Source organism: Ambystoma mexicanum, chromosome 7p (assembly GCF_040938575.1).
Source record: "Ambystoma mexicanum isolate Mex_15411 chromosome 7p, UKY_AmexF1_1, whole genome shotgun sequence".
Lineage (NCBI taxonomy): Eukaryota > Metazoa > Chordata > Amphibia > Caudata > Ambystomatidae > Ambystoma > Ambystoma mexicanum.
Window position 1 is genome coordinate 923436754 of NC_090939.1, and position 24341 is coordinate 923461094.

Below are 24341 nucleotides of genomic sequence, written 5' to 3' on the forward strand. Positions count from 1 at the left end.
AAATAGCACACCCCTTACATCATTCCTTATCCTACAGTCTTCAACTCCTCCTTAGGTTTCCCCATCTCCATGCATGTGCTGCTCCTTCCTTGTAATCTGGCCATTTATCATTGTCTTCTTGCCCTCCCACAGCACACTTACACTCCTTCTTTTCTTCTCGATGCGCGCCATTTCTGTACACATAGCCCCAACCAACTTCCCCCTAAGCTTGTCCCTCCTTGGAGTTACTCTAGTGGCGGTAACTCGGAAGTTCCACTGCCATCTATGAGATGTTTAACAAATTATACATACATCTACATTTTATGTGTGTGCACATCTTTTTGCATGAAGATTTATCTTGTAAGCTAGGATGCCTGTAACAAGAAGTTATTCTTTTTCAAAATGGTGGGGTTTCTGCTTAGCACACCGTCTCTGTATCTGCTTGTTTTTTAATGGCATGTATAGACTTCATTGTAGCACACTTTGAGATGACAGAGTGAACTTTTTATGATTTACATGTGTTTCCTGTAAGGAAAAAATCAAAAGCCAGAGAATTATGTCAGAGGTGGACTGGTTGATAGCAATGCTACAGGATGAAAAGAATAAGTTGTTGAACAGCATGCAGGAGGACCTGGAGAACGTTGTGCAGGAGAATCTGGGGAAGAAGGAGCAGCACCTCCCACTGGCAGGACTGATCCATGAACTAGAGATCAGGTGTCAGCAGTCGCCAGTGGAATTACTAAAGGTCAGTGAGCGGCCAAATCAGATTTGTGTAATCAACATTTCCAACCGCCTAGATGTCTGTCAGCTCATAGTTTATTTTCACTTGTTTTTAATGGTAGGGGCTACATCAGAAGATCCCCTTAAACTGTGCTTACTTTACTCCTAAAACCTTCTTTGCTGTACCAGAGTAGGCTTTCATTTTCTATTTTAATATCAATCACGTATCTAAATGATTGTTTGTGGTGATATCCCAGTTTCTTGTGGTAAGTTACTTCGTGGCAGAAATGGTACATAAAGCTCTCTCACCCCAGTAAGTGATGTCAGTTCATTATGAATGTCCGTGTCAACATGCGCTATTATGGCAGAAGCTCGGGCAGTCACAGCTGCCTTTGTTCTTTCCACAATTTGGTTTTGCCAGCCGTCACACCCCTCCTTTTCCTCCTCACCCTGTCGACGGATTTCCCGTTGTCCATGTTGGGCAGGATTATGCCACCACATTATGCCTCTGGGTAAATTTGAAAGGAGTGTTAGCTCGTTACATAGAGATTGGGCCTGATTATGAGTATGGTATAAATGGAGGTAAAGTGGCAGTAATTCCTTTACTACCACTTTGATGACCACCACGGAAAGGGAGAAGGGACTGCGATCCATGGCGGCCATTTCTTTTGCTTTTTTTTGCTCTAGTTGAGAAATGGTTGACACGCCGTTTCTCAACTCGAGTGAAAACACTATTAGTACCCTGGTACAATGTGCCAGGGTGCTAATAGCAATAGAACCCTTATGGAGGGGGCGGGGGGCATTACCGGTAGGGTTCTGCCCCCGGGGCTACGCTAAAGCCCACTTCACTCGGACATGTAATTATCACCCCAGGCAATACCCGACCAGTAATGCTCCACCTCCTCAGGTGCTATTGCTTTAATAACCAGATTAGCATCTGGTCTTGGAGCCTGGGATCAACGTAGGATCTTAATATGGAGAATAATATCACCATACTCAAAAGCTAGGTTCCAAGGACCGTTCGGGAGGTTTATATTATAATTGATCTCTTCCACAGGCGCCCGATATAGATTAGTGTAATATTCCATCCATTCCAGCTCGTTCACCAAATTGGCTTGGAATACAACCTGCTCATTGATTAATAACCATCCACAATTCAGAAGTTTTCTTGTTAGCCAAAATATTTAACATCTGAGCACTATTTTGTATCCAAACACTATTATTGTGTAACATGACAAATGCGTGTCTCTTAAGCTAATTCTTGTAGCCGTGTTTACATTTTTTCTCAGAAGATTGGAAACATGAGTTCTAGAACTTTGCAAGGCCCTCAACGAAGACCTTAATTGTTTATTTTTCATCTGTACTTCATGATCATATACGTGTGGTCCAGATGTAAGACTTCTTGTCGCACATTTATTTAAAAAATGTAAGCATTCAAAGATACTTCTCTACATAAATTTAATTATTAAATATAAATACATTTTTACAGAACCTGCGTGACCTCTTTCCAAAAGGTACCCTTCACCATACTCCTGAAACTTCTAGTAAGGACAGCAGATTATGAGTGGGAAAAACATTCAGCCCTCTAGGTATTTTATTTATTTATTTTATTTATTGCATTTGGTTACACGCCCAAACCCTTGGGTATCACGGCATAGGTTACATACATCGTGGTGAGCTTGTACGGTTACATGTATCTTGGGTATCTTAAGCAATTGCATTCATTTTAGGTATCTTGGTTGGTTGCATCTTAGGCATATAGATACATCTTGGGCAAATACATATATCTTTGGCATTATGTACAGTTACATAGGTTGAGACAGGAGAGGTGGGTTCACACAAAGATGCGGGGTAAAAAGCAGGTTGGGGTCATATTGGGTTGGACTTGAGCTGTTAGTATTTGTTAAACAGCCAGGTTTTTAATTATTTCTTGAACTTCAGGAAGGACGTTTCATTGCTAAGGTGGGCGGGAAGTGAGTGACAGATACAGGGAGCTGCTATGGGGAAGCTGGCGTTACCTGCTCTGGAGGTTGTGAAGCGTGGGATGTGGAGGTGTGTGTTGGAGCTGGATCTGAGCCGTGGCCGTAGTTTTATGCAAAATGCTTTGGTTGTGATAGATGGGGCGTATTCAGGGCAACATGCAAATGCAAGGCAATGCACTTTTATGCAACAATGTAACATTATTTTCATAATATCTTTCTATTATTATTATTATTTAATTTTTCTATAGCGCCACATGCCCTTAGGCCTCATGGTGCACATAAAACATACATGAAAAGAGAATGTTTTCCTAATAGGAAAGCTTCGTCCCCGGCACACTATCTGGAAGGCCAGAGCCTAATGGTAATTAGAGAGTTAGGGGGCATATAAGACAGGTTACCACCCTTAATTAACAAAGATGTAAAAACTTTTTAGGTATCTAAAATATATTTGGAATTTCACCAAAGAATTCAATTTGACAATTTCAAAGATATATTCAAAAGCAATACAATTTATTATTCATACACAAATAGTCGGCCCAACGCGTTTCAAGTTGCAAAGACTCTTCATTAGGAGCATGTTCTCTTTATCTATAATATTTCTATAAAGAAAAGAAACATTTTTAATGTAAACAATGTATTAAATTAAATTTTACTACTCAAAACAAACAATCTTCAAAAAACAACTTCATTTTAACGGCACCTCAGAATTACAGAATGACACCCAATTCCTAAGTTTTAAACTGTGCAGTACATAGTTCTTATGGACTTCATAATGTAGAGATTCCCTTATCCAGAGGTACCCTGCCTTTGGATGTATTTATTTCTATGGCTTGTGCATAGTTGAGGCTTCCTAGTCTATACCAATTAGGTGCAAGTCTAAGTGTCCTAAATATTTATCTCGCTGGTGCTTGAAAATCACCACTCAAGGCTGATGAACTAAAATGCCATAAGCCTTATTAATTCCAACACAAAGGTTATGTTAGTAAAACATGTGATGACAAGTAATTAAGTTACTTAGTCCCCCCGGGATCTGCTTATGTATATAATAAGCTGTTATAAAATCTTACCACTTTAAAAATAGCCACGGAAGATGGAAAGTCTTGAGTGGCCATTGATGGTGTTTGACTTGTGGTTGCTTAACAACGTTTTTCATTTATTCATGACTGGGAGAGTTTCATAGTCTGGATTGCTAAGACCAGAAATAGAGACTAGCTATAAAAGTACAAAACAAAATTGTTGCTAATAATCACACCTTAAAACAAGTGGGAGACCCTTGCACATCATGGGTCTTAAAGTGGTCCAGAAGATGGAATGACCAATCAAGTGTCACTGAATCTCTTTTCTGATTTACAGCTCGTTCTGCAGGACTGTTCAAGAACAGTCAGCATCCAAGGAAGATACCCTGTGGAGCCAAGGTGGAGAGGGATAAGTGTGGAGTGATTTCAGGTAGGCTAACAAAAATATATTTTGGGCATATTTCAAATTTTTAGCTGTATAGCCAAAAGAGAATGGGTAAGTATACTATTTTGTAAATATACAAAAGGAAAGTGCAATTTTAAAGAATGGCGATGGCGACTGAACTTACTTTTTGTTTCTTTTTAGCGGATCCCTCTCGAGGAGCGGCTTCTGGTCGGACTGAAGCTGGCGAGGCATCTGCCATTTTGTGACAACAGGTGTCGTTATATACGATTATGTCATCTGACGTCACTCGCGCATGCGCGAGTGACGTCACTGTCATATTTTGGGAGGTGTGACGTTTTTCGCGCATGTGTGATAAACGCTGTAGTGTTATGATGGGCAACCGTGGCTTACAGAGAAGGATACAGACATTCCTCTCTGTGCCGCTCCTGAATTAATGTGCACTACTGGAATTAGATGTAAGAAATGTGGGCTGCATTTGAAAATAATACTAGACTTTGTGACGTCATTCACGCATGCGCGAGTAACGTCATCAGGATTTTTTCAAAGTGCGTGTATCACTCGTGAAGGAGTGAAAGGCACTAGTGTAAGTGAACCAGTAAATGTATAGTGTGTACCAGGATTTAAACGGGATCTTCTGTTGATAACCTACCAAGAAGTACATATGATGATCTTTGAACAGTTGTCAGCCTGATACAGATAGGCAGAAATGCCTTCAAGATAGTGGGCGCTAGCCCAACAGTTGTTTAAGTATTATACATAGTAATAGTTAGAAGCATCACATAGTGCATGCTTGTTCATAAGAATGTTTGCAAATTGTCTGTCTGTTGTAAACTGGCAGAAATGCCTAAAGACAGTGTGGGTATTGGCACCATGGTAAATTTTAAGTACCGTACCTAGTAGCAGATAGGGTCATCACTCAGTACATGTCAGTAAATGGATGTTTAAAAAATAGATTTCTGGATATAAATAAATAAACATTTTTTCACATGATCTACATCCAAATGACTCGGACTCTGAGACTATTTAACAATCCTCGGGCATTGTGTTGTTGCTATCCCAATTTCATGGGTGTACAATCTTTATAAAAAAACATCTGACAGAACATTCTCATAAAGATAAATAACAAGAATATTGACAGTGGACAGTGTAAGCAGTAACCCAATTGGGTAGCTTTAATCAAGATTTCTATTCCATCTGTATTAACCCGGTAAAGCATATGGGTAATAAGGTTATTTGATAGGAGAATTACAGAACAAAGGAGCAGTGAAGACCCTACTAGTTAAGCCAATAGGAGGGGTGGATATTATATAGAAATTTAGAGGAATGGTCCAAGGTAATAGTCTTCGTTCATACCTAGGGGGGTCATGGCATCAAGTTGTTGGATCCAAAATAGTTCCCTTTGCGAAAGTTGTTTTTGTAGGTCACCACCTCTTGGGAGTGGGTGTAGTACTTCCAGTATAATCATTTTCATTTGTGAAATGTTATGGTTGTGGTCCCTGAAATGTCTGAATACAGGGGATTTAATGTTCTTTGTTCTAATGGAGGACTTATGCTCCGTCGACCTTTCTTTGGCTTTTCTGTTGGTTTTGCCTATGTAGTAGACTCCGCATGGGCAACGGATGGCATAGACGACATTTCTGCTGTCACATGTGGCATAGTCCCTCAGGTTGCTTTTTTTGCCTGTATTGGGATGTCGTACGTAGTCTCCTTTAATGATGTTATTACAATGTTGGCAATGGAGACATGGGTGTGTTCCTGGTTTTTGCTTGATAAATGTTGTTTGTAGTGTTTTTTTTGGCCTTTCTGCTTTCATGAGTTGGTCCCGCAGGTTTTTTCCTCGTTTGTACACCATCATTGGGGGATCCGGAAATAATTCTAATAGGGTTTTATCTGACTTAATCAGGTCCCAGTTTTTATGTATTATTCTTTAAACCTGAAAACTTTGTCTGGAATATTTCAATGAATGTATCAAATTCTTGGGATCCGGTTTGCTGTTACTAATCACTTTCCTGTGATTCAGTTCTTGTTATGGCTTTCTGTATAGTTTCACCCGGATAACCTCTTTCGATGAAACGATTTTGCATGGTTTCATATTCCATTTGTAATGTGGCTATATCAGATGTGATTCGTTTCACTCTCAGGAGTTGACTGTAGGGGGGGTTTTCCTTCAGATGTTTTGGGTGGAAGCTGCTATGATGCAAACAGCTGTTTACATCTGTGGGTTTCCTATATATTTTTGTCTTGAGACTTCGTCCAAACCTTTCTACTGTAACATCCAGAAAGTTGACTGTAGGTTTCCCAATTTCTATTGTGAAGCCAATTCTTTCGTTGCAGGTGTTCAGATATTTCCAGAATTGAAGAAGTTCGCTTTCTGTGCCTATCCATATTCCGAAAATGTCGTCAATGTAACATTGCCAGCATTTAATTTTGTCTTTCCATTGTTGATTTTGTAGAACAAACTTGGTTTCAAATTGATACATGAAAATGTTCGCATATGAAGGTGCCACTGATGATCCCATAGAGGTACCTGCAATTTGGAGATAAAATTGTCCATTGTGTCTAAAGTAGTTATTGTATAGAATGATATTAATCAATTCTATGGCTAGTACCTTGTGAATGTTAATGTTGTCGTTTTCCAGTAAAAAACATTCCAATGCTTCTATCCCTTCTCTGTGTGGTATCGAAGTATATAGGCTGTTAACGTCCATTGTAAAAAGAATTAGGCAATCCTCTGTGAGGTTGACAGAGTTAATGATATTCAAAAAGTGTGTAGTATCTTTTAGATAGGTCTGAGTGCTTTGTACAGCTGGTTGTAGTGCCTACTAGGTACGGTACTTAAAACTTACCATGGGGCCAATACCCACACTCTCTTTAGGCATTTCTGCCAGTTTACAACAGACAGACAATTTGCAAACATTCTTATGAACAAGCATGCACTATGTGATGCTTCTAACTATTACTATGTATAATACTTAAACAACTGTTGGGCTAGCGCCCACTATCTTGAAGACATTTCTGCCTATCTGTATCAGGCAGACAACTGTTCAAAGATCATCATATATACTTCTTGGTAGGTTATCAACGGAAGATCCCGTTTAAATCCTGGTCCACACTATACCTTTACTGGTTCACTTACACTAGTGCCTTTCACTCCTTCACGAGTGATACACACACTTTGAAAAAATCCTGATGACGTTACTCGCGCATGCGCGAATGACGTCATAAAGTCTAGTATTATTCTCAAATGCGGCCTGCATTTCTTACATCTAATTCCAGTAGTGCACATTAATTCAGGAGCGCACAGCCGACAGAGAGGAATGTCTGTATCCTTCTCTGTGAGCCACGGTTGCCCATCATAACACTACAGCGTTTATCACGCGTGCGCGAAAAAGTCACACCTCCCAAAATATGACGTCAGATGACATAATCGTATATAAAGACACCTGTTGTCACAAAAAGGCAGACGCCTCGCCAGCTTCAGTCCGACCAGAAGCCACTCCTCGAGAGGGATCCGCTAAAAAGAAACAAAAAGTAAGTTCAGTCGCCATCACCATCCTTTAAAATTGCACTTTCCTTTTGTATATTTACATATGGCCAAAATATATTTTTGTTAGCCTACCTCAAATCACTCCACACTTATCCCTCTCCACCTTGGCTCCACAGGGTATCTTCCTTGGATGCTGACTGTTCTTGAACAGTCCTGCAGAACGAGCTGTAAATCAGAAAAGAGATTCAGTGACACTTGATTGGTTATTCCATCTTCTGGACCACTTTAAGACCCATGATGTGCAAGGGTATCCCACTTGTTTTTAGGTGTGATTATTAGCAACAATTTTGTTTTGTACTTTTATAGCTATTCTCTCTTTCTGGCCTTAGCAATCCAGACTATGAAACTCTCCCAGTCATGAATAAATGAAAAGCGTTGTTAAGCAACCACAAGTCAAACACCATCAATGGCCACTCAAGACATTCCATCTTCCTTGGCTATTTTTAAAGTGGTAAGATTTTATAACAGCTTATTATATAAATAAGCAGATCCCTAGGGGACTAAGTAACTTAACTACTTGTCATCACATGTTTTACTAACCTAACCTTTGTGTTGGAATTAATAAGGCTTATGGCATTTTAGTTCATCAGCCTTGAGTGGTGATTTTCAAGCACCAGCGAGATAAATATTTAGGACACTTAGACTTGCACCTAATTGGTATAGACTAGGAAGCCTCAACTATGCACAAGCCATAGAAATAAATACATCCAAATGCAGGGTACCTCTGGATAAGGGAATCTCTACATTATGAAGTCCATAAGAACTATGTACTGCACAGTTTAAATCTTAGGAATTGAGTGTCATTCTGTAATTCTGAGATGCCGTTAAAATGAAGTTGTTTTTTGAAGATTGCTTGTTTTGAGTAGAAACATTTAATTTAATACATTGTTTACATTAAAAATGTTTCTTTTCTTTATAGAAATGTTATAGATAAAGAAAACATGCCCCTAATGAAGAGTCTTTGCAACTCGAAACACGTTGGGCCAACTATTTGTGTATGAATAATAAATTGTATTGCTTTTGAATATATTTTTGAAATTGTCAAATTGAATTCTTTGGTGAAATTCTGAATATATTTTAGATACCTAAAAAGTTTTTACATCTTTGTTAATTCAGGGTGGTAACCTGTCTTATATGCCACCTACTCTCTAATTACCATTAGGCTTCGGCCTTCCAGATAGTGTGCAGGGGACGAAGCTTTCCTATTAGGAAAACATTCTCTTTTTGTCTTTTATCTCCAGCCTAGGTACCAAGGCTGAGCACCTCTCCCCTGCACCTCGACTTAACCCACCATTTGTTACAATCTCTTGATAAAATGTATACGGCCAATATGCAATAAGACTATCAACAATAGGGTGTGCTTAGTGTGTTATCCACTTTTTCCATAAAACATAAATGCACAGAGATGAGACAAATCGGCTAAGGATGCAACTGATATATGTTAAATAAGTGAGCATTAACTGCTCTCTTAAAAGCAGCCAAAGAAGGGATAGACTGTTTGGTGGATAGCAAGGCATTCCATGTCCTAGGGCCCTATAAATCAAAACGTGCACCACTCAAACTTCAGTAGTTTAAAATGTGTCGCTATAGGGTTTTTATAGCTGTTTGACCGTAGTGATCTATTGAAAGGAACAGCCTTCACACGGTCAACCAGGTACTGTGGGGGCCTTACCATATTAGCATGTATGTGTCAACGTGAGGATTTTGTGTGAGATCCTATGTTTCACAGGAAGCCAATGCAAGGAGCGTCTGGACCAAGTAACGTGGCCCTGTTACAAAGACCAAGCACAGCCCTCACTGCTCCATTTTGGATCATTTGTAATGTATGTAGATTAGCTTGTGTATGTCCTACCAATAGGCTATCACAATAGTACAATCTGGCGTTAATGAGTGCTGTGGACAACAAAGCCCTTTTTCTTCAGAAAGAAAAGGCCTGATCTGTCTCAGCAACCTGGTGATATATGCACATGTTGAGCACAGGTGAAAGACCTGGTTCTTCGAGAGCTGTGAATCCATGTAGACGCCAAGGGTTTTGACTGTGAAAAACCCAAGGCATTTTCACTGTACAGAACCTCGGGGAGCAGAGTATAACCTTTCCTTTGAGACCCCTTCCCCATCCTACTGTGTCAGATGCACTGACCTTCCAAACCCCCTCCTGTTCCATGTAAACATTGAGACGAGGAAGAGAGAAACTGGGAGGATGAAGATTTCCAAAAAAAAGGGAACACACTCAGACACAGAAAACAGACTCTCCCCTTCCTACAGCAAATTGTCCCAGTAATGAGGCCAGGCTAAATCAGGCCTCCCTCTTTAACTACTCACACCTGACTTCACTTGACTCTCCCAGGCAGTATAAAAGGCGGAGCAGGAAAGCACACTTTGGGTGAGGCGGGGATGGGGGAAGGTTTCCAGATGGCAGAGGAAGATCAGTTGAGCTGCAGAGGCCCTGAGAGACCTGGAGGAGGAGAAAACCAACACACTGGACCTTTGAGTGCAGGAGAGGCTGCAGTGAGGGGAGAGACATGTACCTCCAGGAGGCAAAACCAGGGGCAGCTGGGATCTCCTGGCGGTGCCACACCAACGCTCCTCCCCTGGGCAAAAGCAGGTGAGTACAGGTCTCTGAGGGGCAGGCGATTAGACCCTGACCTCAAGACCTATCCCCATTGAAGCTCCTACAGCTCCAAAAGTCAGAGAATGTCGTTTTGGGGAGCTGCGAAGCAAGAGCAAAAACCAACCAGGTGCCTTAAGGGACACAAAATCCTAAATCATTAAGACTAGTCTGAGCCCCGCAGAAGCAGAAGGAGACCCTTCAAGAACCTTTGTGAACTTTGGGAGTGGTCCAAACCTTGCAGAGGGAGACCCTAAATGAGAGCAAGACAGGCAAGGCGAGCAAGGCGAGAAGGGCAACCGAAGCGAGCAGGAAGGCAGAACGGAAGGGCAAGAAATTCGAGGGATCCTGCCTTTTCTGAAGAAACTGCTTCCTGATGCCTATAGACTTAAGGGGTGCTCACAGTCATGCCACTGTTCCGCCTTGTCCTGTGATGTAACGCGGGGAAGGGAGTGTACTTGTTCAGCAGTCCTGAACTTCCAAAACCCTTTGAACATTTCAGTTTGCGCTACACTGCTATGTTATACATATCATTATCCCACACCCTTTTGGTATATAGAGTAAGGATTTGGCAATAGGTTTATTAGTATAGGCCATTTTGTTTTGACACAACACCACTAGGACAGCGTTTTCTTTATTTTGTTGGTTGTAGCTTGCTCCCATCTTAGATTTAGGTTTAGATGAGGTGTTTATCTTAACCATATACTGTTCAATAAACACCCGGTGGATTGTACTCCTTGTGTCTGTCGTAAGTCTGATAACCATGCCTTCCTTACATAACAGTTAGCCACCATGATGGTACAACTAGTAATCAAGATACGGCTATACTGAGAGTCCAGTTTCTTCAACCATGGACCCAAGACTACAATCAACAGCTCTGTTTTGTTGTCATTCAGGGCTAGGGAATTGGTAGCTATCATGATTAAATTGCTGGATAAATGTGGTTTAAGTACTCAGAGTCTTGCGAGTAATCACCAGATAGCTCCATAACGATCTGTGTGTCATCTGCGTAGTTTGTAAATCTAGCACCAAGCCTGCCCAATAGGTCGAAAAAGGAGCTTGGTGTAGATATTGACCAGAATTTGAGAGAGACAGGAGACTTGTAGACTGCCATATGAAAGGGTGATGGGACAGGCTTGGTAGTTATCAATCGCTACCCTAGCAGTACGAGGGCTCAAAAAAGAGACTGTTCTTTGATAGCACCTTCTGAGCAACCTGCGATTTCACTGAGCCTAAGAGCCAAGATTGCCTAGTCCACCCAATCAAAATACGCTGAGAGGTCAAGCAGCATAAGGAGAGCAGTCTGACCCTTCTCAACAATGCTTCTGATGTTAGATCTTAAATCTAGTAAGGCTGTCTCCGTACCATGCATGGCACAAAATCCAGATTGGCGTAGACCCAACAGATTATTGCTCTCAATTAACTCTTGAAACTGCAGATAGGCCATACAATCCACAATCTTCAGGAGAAATGGCACGTAGGTTATAGACCTAAAATGTCCAGCCAATGCCGGGTCCAGATTTTCCATTCTTTAGGAGGGGTGTAATCCAGGACTCCTTAAGGCAGATTGGGATGTGAGAGTGCCTGAATGAGGCGTTTGCAATTTTGGTAATCCAGGGAATCAAAAGGTCAAGGGAGTCCTGAATAATCTTTGCCAGGCAAATGTCCCCTATGCAAGATGTAGATTTTAGGTCTTTGACAATTCTAAGTGTCTCACTTTCGGTAATCTGTCTGTTCCTCTGTCATTGGGGTAAGGACACAGAGGATCAGATGGAGCAGAAGCAGAGTTATGACCCCCATGGCCAATTGTTGAGGTATAATATATTGTTGGTGCTTTGACACTTTCATGGTCAACTTGTCCTGGATATTTTGACACTTATTTCCACCTCTGGGGTCTTAGCCTTTTTTCCTTCCAGCTCTTTAAGTACAAGGGAGAGTTCTCTAGAACATAACCTTGCGTTTGTTATTCTGAGGTTATAGACAGCCTTTTCAGTCAAGATAATGGCTTGTATGTAATCCTTATCCGCCTTCTTATATGACGAGTGCCTGGCAGGGGTTTCTATGCCAAGAATGTCCACTGACCCTCTTTTGCTTCCTGGCACAGGTGACATCATCAGTGAACCATTTATTCCTCTTTGCCTCTGTCTTAATTACTTTTGTTCACTCTGGGGCAAGCCAGTCGATGGCTACTGTAATGTCCTTCTGAAACTGACCAACTAGCTCATCAGTGATGGATGCTAGTTTAGCAAAGCTAGGAGAGATCGCAGCAGCAAAAGCATCTGGTGTGATTTTCTTAACATTCCTTATTTTTTTGTCAACCTCGAGTACATGTTGACCCGCTGGAATTTTGCAGGGATCAAAAGGCATTGATATCTTTCCGTAAACTTAACCATTTAAGATCAGTAACTAATTTGAACTTCCTACCCATTAAATAGTATTTCAAGTAGGTTACAGGCCATTTGATGGCAAGGGCTTCCAATTCTAGAGTGGCATAGTTCTTTTGCCGGGTAAACAATTTCCTACTAATAAAGAGACTAGGATGTTCTATACCATCATGACTTTGAGATACCACTGCCCCCAAGACCAAGATGTGAGGCGTCACTCTGCAAAATAAAGGGTGTATTGAAATCTGCTACCTTCAGAATAGGCTCATTGCATAATATGTGTTTTAATGCTCAAAACATTTTTGATCTTCCGGCTACCATCGAAGTTTCTGTGGTTCAGCATTTTAAAGTTTATCAGCAAGAGGGGCAGACATAGAAGAATCATTTGGAATAAATCTGCGATAATAACCAACAAGGCCTTGAAAAGCTCATAATTGCTTTTTAGATTTTGGAGATGAAGTTTACACAACTGCTTTAACTTTATCTGTCTGAGGTTGAATCAACTCATTCCCTACAAAGAACCCAAAGTATTTTACAGCAGGTCTAGCTAGATGGCATGTCATTAGGTTGGCCGTGAGCACTGCTTTTCTTTTTTTTTTTAAACAACTTTTATTTAAATTAACATGTGGTGAGTACAGTAACATGCTTCACATTGGATACAGTGCAGTATGATAGCTTTTGAAAACACAGCCCCCGGATCTGCAGGCTTCCCGGGCCACCATTGTGGTAAAGTCTTGTGTTAGCTGCGACCAAGTCTGGTTGCCCCCCACATGATCTTGGAAACACCTACTAACTCGCCAGTTTATCAGCAATCTGTAGTAATAACACAGCTGACGAAAGCCAAAGAACAATGTTCGTTCCAACCACCTCCTCCCTGCTTACATGGGTAAGGAGAAATCACAGAGGAGAGAAATTATGCATTATTGGAGACTAGTGGCCATTGCAGGGTATCATTCGGCATAGCCAATGAACGGGGCCCACGCCAAAACATACTTTGGATAACGCCCCTCATATTGTGCTGTGATTTTATTTGCCACCAGTATGTCCCAGGTCTTGACCCACCATATTTGAACCACCAAGCCCTCAGCCGACTTCCAGCTGCGGGCAATGACCAGCTTCGCTGCCCGAAGCAGATGACCAATTAAGGCTGCCATTGGACCAGTAAGGGGGAACAACCCACCACCCGTGTGCCCTAAAAACACCACGTGTGGGTCCATAGGGAGGGTCAACCCTGTGATTTCTTTTATTCTAGCTAGCACCTCCTTCCACTGAATCACAGCCCTGCCAGCAGGTAGCAGGGTAACTACTGTACGTGTGATGCAGCCTCTCAGAGGTAAGATACCATCTGTAGCTAAACTTACATTCCCTGCTTTACAACTTCCTGGAGTCCTCTGGGTTTTCCGACTCTTTCCAATCTGGGTTTTGGCCTGGGAGGGGCACGGAATCAGCCCTGAACTCTGTGCTGGATGACTTAGTTCACCTGATCGATCAGGGTGGTGTCGTAGCAGCTCTTTTGTTAGCTCTCTCAGCTGCTTTCAACACGGTCGATCACCCCACCCTGATCTCCCGTCTCTCTGCGGCTGGTCTTTCTTTCCAAGTTCTTGGGTGGTTCTCGGCCTTCCTGGCCGGTCGCTCCCAGTTAGTTTCTCTTCCTCCTTTCCATGACAAACCAGTACTCCTTTCCTGCGGAGTCCTGCAGGGATCCGCTCTTTCTCATATACTATTCAATATTTATATTAGGCCCCTTCTGCTTCTTATCCTATCCTATGGGTTCCGCTACTATTCCTATGCTGATGATACACAAATCTTGGCCCGCCTGGATCTCATTCGATCTGACACAGCGGCGCGGCTTAGGCGGTGTCTTCAGGACATGGGTGCCTGGATGGCGACCAATTAAATGGGAACAAAACTGAGGTTCTTGTTGTTGGAACCCCCTCTCATCTCTCCTTCTGTTCTGGACAACTGATTGTTGGCCTGTCTCCCTTGGTCCTTTCCCTTTGCCATCAACCTCAGTTAGGAATCTGGGGGATAAAATCACTACATCCCTCTCTATGGATGAGCAGGTTGTGGCTTCAAGCTACGCATCCTTCGGAAAGTTCTTCCTTTTATTCCGGCTAAATGTCAAGCTCCTGTGGTGGCTGCGCTTGTTTTGAGCACAATGGACTACTGCAACTCGCTCTACTTAGCTCAGCCTCGTTTTTTCATCAATCGGCTTCAGCTGCTTCAGAATGCTGCAGCCAGGGCCATTCTCAACCCCCCGTTTGGCGCCCATGTATCTCCTCTGCTGAGACAGCTCCATTGGCTGCCTGTTGAGAAGTGGATCCTTTTCAAGTCCATGTGCATTGTTCCTCGTGCCTTCTATGGCTTAGGGACAGAATATATACAGGCAAAGTTTGCGCGCTATGTGCCTGCTCTTTGTCTTTGATCTCAGTTCACCCTCCAGGTGCCTGTCCCTCGTATCAGACTATTCCGTATGGGCCGTCGTGCCTTTTCGGTGGCTGCTGCAAAGGCCTGGAACGCCCTCCCCTACTCGCTCCGTGCGACAGCAGACCAACTCACTTTCCGCCGGTCACTGAAGCCTCTCTATAAAAATTGCTGTCTGAGGCTGCTAGCGCCAAGATTCCCTTGGGAGAAAGTGCGCTTAACAAGTATATGTAACATAAAATAACATTCCCTGTCTGTGACACAACGGGAGGACTTGAGCATCCAGCCCCATATTCTCAGCCATGCTTCATCCTCGATGGGGCTCCCCAGGTCATTTTTCCATTTAGACATATATGGCAAGCGCATGACAGGCTCTCCTATGTCCAGGAGCTTGTATAACTTTGAGGTCCGCCCCACAATGGTACTCTCCTGTAAGGTCAGTTTGAGGGCAGAGAGAGACCTCCTCGTGTTTGGGTGGGAGGCCCAGTGCCTTAGCTGCGTATACCTGAAACTCTCCGACTCTTTTGCCGTTGGGGTGGACCCTCCCCAGGTGAAAGCATGCAAAAGTTGCACTGCAAGGTCATAGCGAAACACATCTGGGACCACCAAAGCCCCCACCCTCGCTGGTTTTAGCAAAACCCTCTTGGATATTCTAGCCCGCTTGTTCCCCCTAAATGAAGCCAAGGATCTTCCCCTGAAGTGAACGAAGATCTGAGTCCGGGACTCTCACTGCCACTGCTGAGCACAGGTAGTGCAAACGTGGGACAAGGTTAATTTTGACTGCTGCGATGCGACTGAACTAGGAGATTTCTTGATGTCCCCACTTCCCCTGATCCCTGGATAGTTCAAGGAACATAAAGGGAAAATTGGTATGATATACTTCAGACGGCTTACTCGAGATGCAAACCCCCAGTTACGGGATAGAATCCCGGGTCCATTGTATAGGGGCCATCGCTCCTATGCCCGCTTTCTCCTGGGGCGTGAGGGGCACATCCAGACCATGCGACTTGCTGTAGTTTACCTGAAAGCCAGAGGCCCAGCCGAACTCTAGTTCCTCCAGGGGTCCTTGCTCAGGGTCAGCAGGATGTCGTCCGCATAAAGGCACACTTTATAGTCTGTACCCCCTACCCTCAAACCCTCGATAGCCTCATTAGTCCTAATGCGGTCAGCGAGTGACTCCGTGCATAAGGCGAAAATTAACGGGGACAGCCGGCAGCCCTGTCTCGTGCCTCTTGTGAAGGTTAGCGTGGACGCAGAGGCATGTGGATTGGTGCTGCTAGATCACCATAACCCAACAGATGAACCCTGGTGCAAACCCAAAGCTCTCCAGAACCCTCCTCAGGTAGCCTCAGTCCACTCTGTTGCAGGCTTTATGGTCGTCCAGCGTGATGATCCCCAGATCAAGGCCCAACATCCTACCCACCTTCACCAACCCCAATACGCGTTGCACATTATCCTGTGCCCCCTGCCCTGTATTAATCCCTTCTGATCCTCATCTACAAGCCCAGGTAGAACCCCTATCATGCGCCGTGCCACTATTTCTGAGTAGAACTTCGAGTCCACATTAGTGAGTGCAGTAGGGTGATATGAATTGCAGAGTGTAGGGTCCTTCCCTGGTTTAGGGAGCAAGACAGTAGTCGAGGCCCCCATAGATGGAGTGACCCTGCTGGTGGTCTTGAAGGAGTTGAACAACCTCACCGGGGGGGGGGGACTAGAATGTTACAGAACTTCTTGTAGAAGGGGGCTGAGAAGTCATCGGCACCCGGGGGCCTTGTTTTTCAGAGATTTTTATAGCCCATTCCACCTCCCCCGATGATATAGGCGTCTCAAGGGTCTCTTGGTCTGCTAGTGAGAGGCGAGGCAGGTGAGCATCCCTCAAATAGCGGTCCTGGGACTCCTCCAGGTGGAGCTCCGCTTTAAATGCTGCCGCAAAGTGTGCTTCAAAGATGCTCACTTTGGCAGGCTCATCCCGCTGTAACACCCCGTTTGTATCCTGCAAAGCCTGAACTGAGTTCCGGGATTGGAGTTTGCGCAGCATGGTCAACAACAACCGGTTGGCATGATTCCACTTGGCATTATAAAACTGCCTAGTTTTCAATATTGCCTGAGGTGTTCTGTCTGCCAGATGTGCTTCCAGCTGCTTACGCGCCACCCTCAGAGCTTGCATTGCTCTGCAGGATCCTGACTTCTTGTGCTCCTGCTCGGCCCGGGATACCTCCTTTTCCAGCCCCTCGCGGACTTGCGTCCTCGCTCTGGTATATGCTGCTGTCCTACTTACAAGTTCGCCCCTTCATTTTCTTTAAGGTAATTGGAGATTACTTCCCCTGAGTACTGGGTCGTACAGTTTCCAAGGACGACTGGGCACCACCGATCTATCCAGTATTGCTAGGGTCACCAGCATGGGAGCATGGTCCGAAAGTGAGCGTATGCCTTTTTCCGCCTCCCGGACACATGGATACAGGGCAATAATGGGACCTCATTCCTGCTTTTGTCTGTAGAGTCTGAAGAGACAGGATGGTACGCAGTAAATTAAGACACACAGGTCAGTAACAGGAAATGTAATTCACCTTGCTGAATGCTTTAAACGGCACTTGTGTATATTTTGAATATCTGATTAAGTATTGGTACCTGTTAGATTCACAGGTATAGAACAACTAGACACATAAAGAACTTCTAGCTCCAAATGCCCTGAAGAAGGATAAGAATTCCGAAACACGTTGGCTTTAAATTGTTCACTGGAATTTGAATTTGAAGCATTTGTAACGTGCACACAACGAACTTAATCGAATCCTGGCACAGATGGTACAATATAATGATAGAAGAGCATTGATCTTGAGAAAAATAACATCAGAAAAAGAGGATGCTGAACAAGACCACAGACACCCAGTATACTTAAAAAAATAGATTTTTAAACCTGCTCTGAAACTCAGCAGAGAATTTGCCTGTCTTAGGCTCAACGGAAGACTGTTCCATAGTCTAGTTCCGGCCACTGAAAAACACTGATCTCCTCTTGATCTGCAGTTCGTCCTAGAAATAACAAGAAGGAGTTGGTCGTCAGACCTAAGGGTCCGAATAGGTTGATAGCTCTTCAATTCATTTATCAAGTAGACTGGTGCCAACCCAGCTAGGCATTTGTAAACCAGACACCCGATTTTAAATGTCTAACCAATGTAGTGATCGGCGGAGACACAAAATATGGGTGTTCTTAGCTACATCGAAAACCAGTCTTACACCCGCATTTTGCGCTTTTTGAAGGCAATGAATCTGTTTGCTCGGCGCTCCAATCAAAAATCCATTGCAATAATCTAAGTTGGCATTGACTAGCGTCCCGACCACAACAGCGCGATCAGTGGAAGGGACGTAGGGTAATGCTTGATGCAGAAGGCGGATGTTGTAAAAAAAGGATTGGACTTTGGCAGAGACCTGGGCACTACATCCCAGGTCACGCTGCCAAATACAACCTAGGTTCTTTACTTTAGTAGAGTACTTAAGGCTAGTTCCTAGAAACTGGGGTGGTGGAGGACATCTATTTCCTTCAAAAAGGTGCTTCATACCAAACGGGATCACCTCTGTTTTTTGGGATTTAGTTGTAACCAATTTTCTTCCATCCATGTTCCTATTTCTTCTAAACATCTACTGACCAGGGCAAGAGCTCCCTCCACCTCATTGAGCCTAATATATAGCTGGGTGTCGTCAGCGTAAGAATGAAATCTGAGTTGATATTTCTCCAGAATATTTATTAGGGCACGAAGATAGATATTGAAAAGAAGTGGGGATAATGCTGATCCCTGCAGCACACCACAGCACTGAAGGTGGATTTCTGAAAGAAAACCTCCAAACTGGACACGCTGTTGACGACCAGTTAGAAATGATGTAAACCACTGTAGTGCGCATGGGTCCGCCTTTACCAGGTCTTTCAAACGGTTCCACAAAATGCCATGATCTACCTATCAAACGCGGCATATAGATCAAGCATCACAAGCAGGGAGAGTTTGCCTGCATCCCCTCCATGTAACATCACGTCCCAGACCGCCATCAGTGCTGTTTCTGTCCTATGTAAGGGGCGAAAGCCAGATTGTAAAGGATAAAGCAAGCTATGGCCCTCAACGTAATCCTGCAGTTGTTTGTTGACTACCTTTTCCAATATTTTACCTGGCCACGGAAGACCGGCAATTGGACGATAGTTGGAAGACAACTTTTAGAGCTTATACAGTAGAGACTCTGAGACACAGAGATAGGGCCATTCAATGATAGACCATGGAAGTGATGGAAACAGTTCTATACATGATTTGAATCTGCTATGTTGGGTGTTTTCAAGATGTATAAACATTTTCATCATTGTTTGATTTCTTGTGAAATGTGTAACTTATGTTTGAATTGAATAACACATTGTGAAAATAGAATTGGGGATTTTCACTCTTATCTCCAAGCTATTGCTAATATACAAATGTGTATATTATTTTGCCTAAAAAGTTATATTTCTGAGATGGTTAGGGTGTATCCGTAACACCCATTCGATTAAAACTGTTTTTGAGTTAGAATGTTGGATTCAAATTTTTAAAAGATGTTTGTGGTAGATCATTGAATGTATTACACAGCCCACGGTTGCGGCCGTGTAGTTATGGTTCAGTTGCTAAACTCATAGGAAGAGCACTTTTTCGGCGGCTTATAACTTCGCTGCCTCTGGACAAATCCTCACCAAACTTTACAACTTTGGTGAGATTTCGTGCAGGGGGAAAAACTATATGGGGGGGGCCCAAAACAATTATTTTTCCATAGACTGAATGGGGAAAAACTTTGCGCATGCCTACAGGCTGAACGGCTGGACGGATTTGCACCAAATGTGTGGCAGGAGCGGGGGGCTTGGTTCAGAAAGCTTGCTTTTGTGTGTTTGGTAGAAATCCGACCAGTACTTTTGTTGCAAAGAACTGAAATGCACGTCCCAAAAAATAAGTGATATCTGGGTCCGTTTCTGCTGACTCATTTCCCTGTTCGCTCCGCGGATAGAAGTGTCATTGGCTCGCGGTACGGTGTGCTGTCAGAGAAGTTTGGACGCAGCCGGTGGTTGGCTGGAGGGAAGCATGCTGTGCTTCAACATTTTTTGGGAAAGCCGCCATGGTGTATCGGAGGGCAGTGTGGCGGCGGAAGAGTCTGGAAAATGTACCGTACACAATGTGTTGGCGGCAATAAGGGAGGGAACGGGTCGGGGAGTGAGAAGTGGTTCATGTGACATATGTACATAGGTGGAAGAAGACAGAGGAGTGCCTGCAGTATTTGTGCATATTGCGCCAATTCGCGTGTACCTAGACAGGCGAGTTCTTTGTGTGGTGATTGGAGGCAGCTGTAGTAATGGGCCAATAGCTTCTGCTGTGACCTGTTTGCGGTGACCTCTTTTCGTGGTGAGTGGTGGCAGGTCAATTGCAGAAGGTGAGTGAATTGCACATGACATAGGTTGGGTGGGAGCGCGGGTAGCTGTGCAATGCGGCTGGAATGCGGTAGTTGGGCACATGGTGGCATGCATGGGTGAATGAAGTTGCGGTGGGTCTGTAGAAGGATTAGACTATTGGGTGCATGGCCAAAGGCCATGAGCCGTAGGCTGTAGGGCATTGACTCAAGAGTGTAGGGCTTCAACATACCCACCGCAGGAACACATGTTTGACTCTGCATCCGGTAGAGGGTGGAGGGTGGTGCTTGCATAGTGTGGTGTGTGCAGATTGGTTGCAGTAGGTCCAGTGTTGCAAACAGAATGTGGGTAAATTGGCAGTGGCACAATACTTTATGAATGGAAGTGGGTATGCCCATAGTATGTGAATGAAAGTGCACAGGGTGTAATGCTCACCTGATATCCACTCAGCCTGACTGGTCCACTTGCGATCTTGAACCCTTCCCTTGGACTCTGTTCGGCCAAGGATCGGGCCTGGAATACAGGAATTTCGGGATTAATCTTACTGTCTCTTGTTGCGTGGATCCCACCTCCCTTGTGGACCCAACTTTCCCCTTAGTTCTCTCCTCACCTTGCTTTCTTGTATGATGCGCTCTTCGTCCTGCCTCTCGGTGCAGGGGTGCCTTGTTGGTGTGGGCGCGCCGTGACCTAGTTGCTTCACTGGTGCGGGCCCTGATGTGACTCCTGTTCGTCAAGGTAAGTTTGCTGGTTTTTGTAGTTTGTCCTTTTCTTTCCAATTGCCCCTGTTAATGTCTCTCCTTCTTCTTTTAGGTGCAGGAAGAGCTCATTAGTGATGTCGTGCTGCTTGGGCGCTAACCATAAGATGGTAAGTCAAAGCGCAATGCGCAACGCTATTTGCCTTTTCTTGTGCTGACCTGTCTTTCTCTCTTTCTTGCAGGCCGCTGCAATGTCCCAGAATGGATGCTGGTTGAGAAAATAGTGAGTGGTGAGTAATGCGTAGCCCGCGGTGCCTTCTTGACTTTTCGTGTGCTAATCTGTGTTTCCTCTCTTTTGCAGGTTGTTGTTATGCCCCAGAATGGATGTTGACCAAGAGCGACTCGAACCCAGGTAAGCGTGCAATTGTTTTAGCTATTTTCGGAATTGGAATATAAACGCTTACTAATGCTGTTTCATTCTCTTCTTCTCAGGTTACAGCATTTTCGAAGATTGAGGGGATGTCGCCAAGATGCTGTGTTCTCTGTTTCCAAAAGAGCGGTGGATGGCGAGCAGGATTCACTCACAGGTAAGAGTTATACTGATGGTGCTCTTTTTCTTTCAGATACGCGGCTCCGGGAAGGCAGGCGAAGATCCGATCAGACCTGGTGAGCATCATGCTGCAGAGTGCAGAGTAACGCAAAACGTGTTTCTCTGCCCGGGCGTGGTTTATATAGCCCCCAGGTATCCCTAGGCCTGAACGCACCTAAAACACTAGACTGCATAGCACGTTCATTGAACTGAGCTATGCGGGGACATCCATGTTGTACAAAGTCCATTGCCAAGTCCAGTCCTCATGTTTTCCTCACTTTATATATGAGCTTGGCGCCAAAGGCGCCAGGACTGTCTGCAGGAGAGTCTTGGATGAGATGGATAAGGCCATGATGGATAGTCGTAGTTTAGCCCCAGTGCCTTGCCTATTTGGGTCAAGGGCAGGGGTCATGACACAGTGGTGCAGAAGAGAGTGTTTTGTTTGTACGTTATGGTAACTGTTGCAATTTTTGCTGCATAGCTCCATGGCAGTGTACTGCTAGGGTAGGAGTGCTGGTGGCAGTGGTGTGCATGTGGATTGCCGTAGTTGGTGACATGGTGACATGCATGGTGGCATTACGTTGCTGTGGATTGGATGAGATGGCAAGGCCTTTAAGGCCATGATGGAGAGTTGTAGCTTAGCCCCAGTGCCTTGCCTATTAGGGCCAGGGGCAGGGGTCATGACAGCACTCCCCCCCAAGGCTCCCCTCAGGGTAGTTCTTCTGTCTGGTCCTGGCTTGGTGGGAAGATTTTGATGAAACCGCCTTATCAAACGTGATGCATGGATATAATTGCAAGGTTCCCATGTTCTGTCCTGCGGGCCATACCCTTTCCAGTCTACTAGATAATATAGTTTAGATCTGACATACTTTGAGTCCAGAATGTTCTTGACCTCAAATTCCAGTACTCCATTGATCATTACTGGTTTATGAGTTCCAGGTTGGACAGGTTTCAGAAGAGTTACTTGGAACACGGGGTGGATTTGCATGTTGGATGGTAGGGCCAGTTTAACTGCTACTGGATTTATTATAGATTCAATGGTAAAAGGACCTAAATATCAAGGGCGAAACGTCTGGGTTCCTTTTATGGGCACATGGTTCGATGCCAATCAGACTTCGTCTCCAACCTGGTAATTGGGAGCTTTTCCACGACGCTGGTCAGCGTATTTCTTTTGACGGTTCTTGGCTTGGTGTAAATGTTCGACTGCCTTTTTGAAGATCTGAGATATAATTGTGTGTAAGGTCTTAATGGCTGGCATTTCCAGGGTAGTAGGAACATCTATTTCGGAAGTGCGTGGATGTCTGCCGTATATTGTACAAAAAGGAGTCTGCCCCGTACTGGTGTGTAAAGAGTTATTATAGGCGTATTCAGCTATCCACAGCAAGTCCTTCCAACTTTCTTCCACTTGATGTAGCATACAACATAGGTATTGCTCGAGTGTTTGGTTCGTTCTTTCTGTTTGGCCATCTGTTTGGGGATGGTGGCTAGTGGATAGTCGAATATCGATTTGGGCCATGGAACAGCATTTCCGTACTAGGCCTGACGACATTTCTGGTAGTGTCGGAGAAAAACAAAAGGTGATGGAGAGGGGTGCAAAAAGGGAGGGAGGAACAAAACAAGCGACTATCATACTAGGCCTGACGACATTTCAGATAGAGCTTGAGAGGTGGTGTCATGATGCTTACCCCCGGAGCACCAGGCCAGGCCCAGCACCCCCGGAAGCAGGCATCATGCCCTCGGGTAAAAGCCCAGCGGCCCCTTATAGGGGCTCTTTGGACTCAGTCCTGCCGCCTTTGGCACCAGGCTCATGTTCGACATCAGTCCTGGCGCCATAGGCGCCAGGCTCATAAAGGGAGGTATTTTGTGCACTTACCTGATGCAGACCATTCTGCACGCTTCAGGCCTCCCTGAGACCTGAAAGGGACTATTTTTTCATAGGGACTATTTTTTCACTCGGGCGTGGCCAGGGAAGGATACATAACTAGTTGGGGAAGGATGCATACCTGGGACTTCTTGGGAGGCTATTTAAGCCACGCCCAGACAGCAGCTCATGCTTCGCATTGTTCTGCTTCCTGCAGCTTAACGCTCACCGTGTCTGCTCCTGCTCCTGGACTCCAGCCACGCCCGCCTCGAACCTGGAAGACCTGCAAGGAAGGAAGAGAAGAGAAAGGTGAAAACCAAGGACTATTTCAAACTTCTTACCTGCATCCGGAATCTTCTCGCCAGCATCCCTGAATAAAGACTTCCATTTAAAAGCATCGCGTTGCTCGCTGCAGCGCCACGCTTCACTCACCTGTCCTCGAGACATCTCCCGGCTCCATCGCGGCTGTCAGCATCAGACGCCACATCTCTGCACCTAGGGGAGAGAGCAAGAAACAAAAGGTGAGCAGAAGGAACACAGAAGGAAAGCCTGATTAACAGCCATAATACTTACCGGCTTTTCTTCCACATTTCGGGTCGGCGCCGCCCCGTTGGCAGGTACCGTACCCCGGCCCCTATGGCGAAAGGACAAGAGACATTTCTGGGGAATGATAAGAACATTTAGAGGGATCCCCCTCATCACTACTCACCTCGGCAGTTTAACCCC

At 44.5% G+C, this 24341-nt stretch overlaps 1 protein-coding gene across 2 annotated transcripts in view; it reads left to right on the forward strand.

Moving 5' to 3' along the window:
• Window positions 1-24341, forward strand: part of LOC138525590 (E3 ubiquitin-protein ligase TRIM39-like) — a 301399-nt gene that overhangs the window by 151698 nt on the left and 125360 nt on the right. For both annotated transcript variants that reach the window (XM_069635632.1, XM_069635631.1), the window contains one exon: window positions 512-724. In XM_069635632.1, coding sequence (XP_069491733.1) covers window positions 512-724 — 213 coding nt within the window. The remainder of the gene's footprint in view (window positions 1-511; window positions 725-24341) is intronic.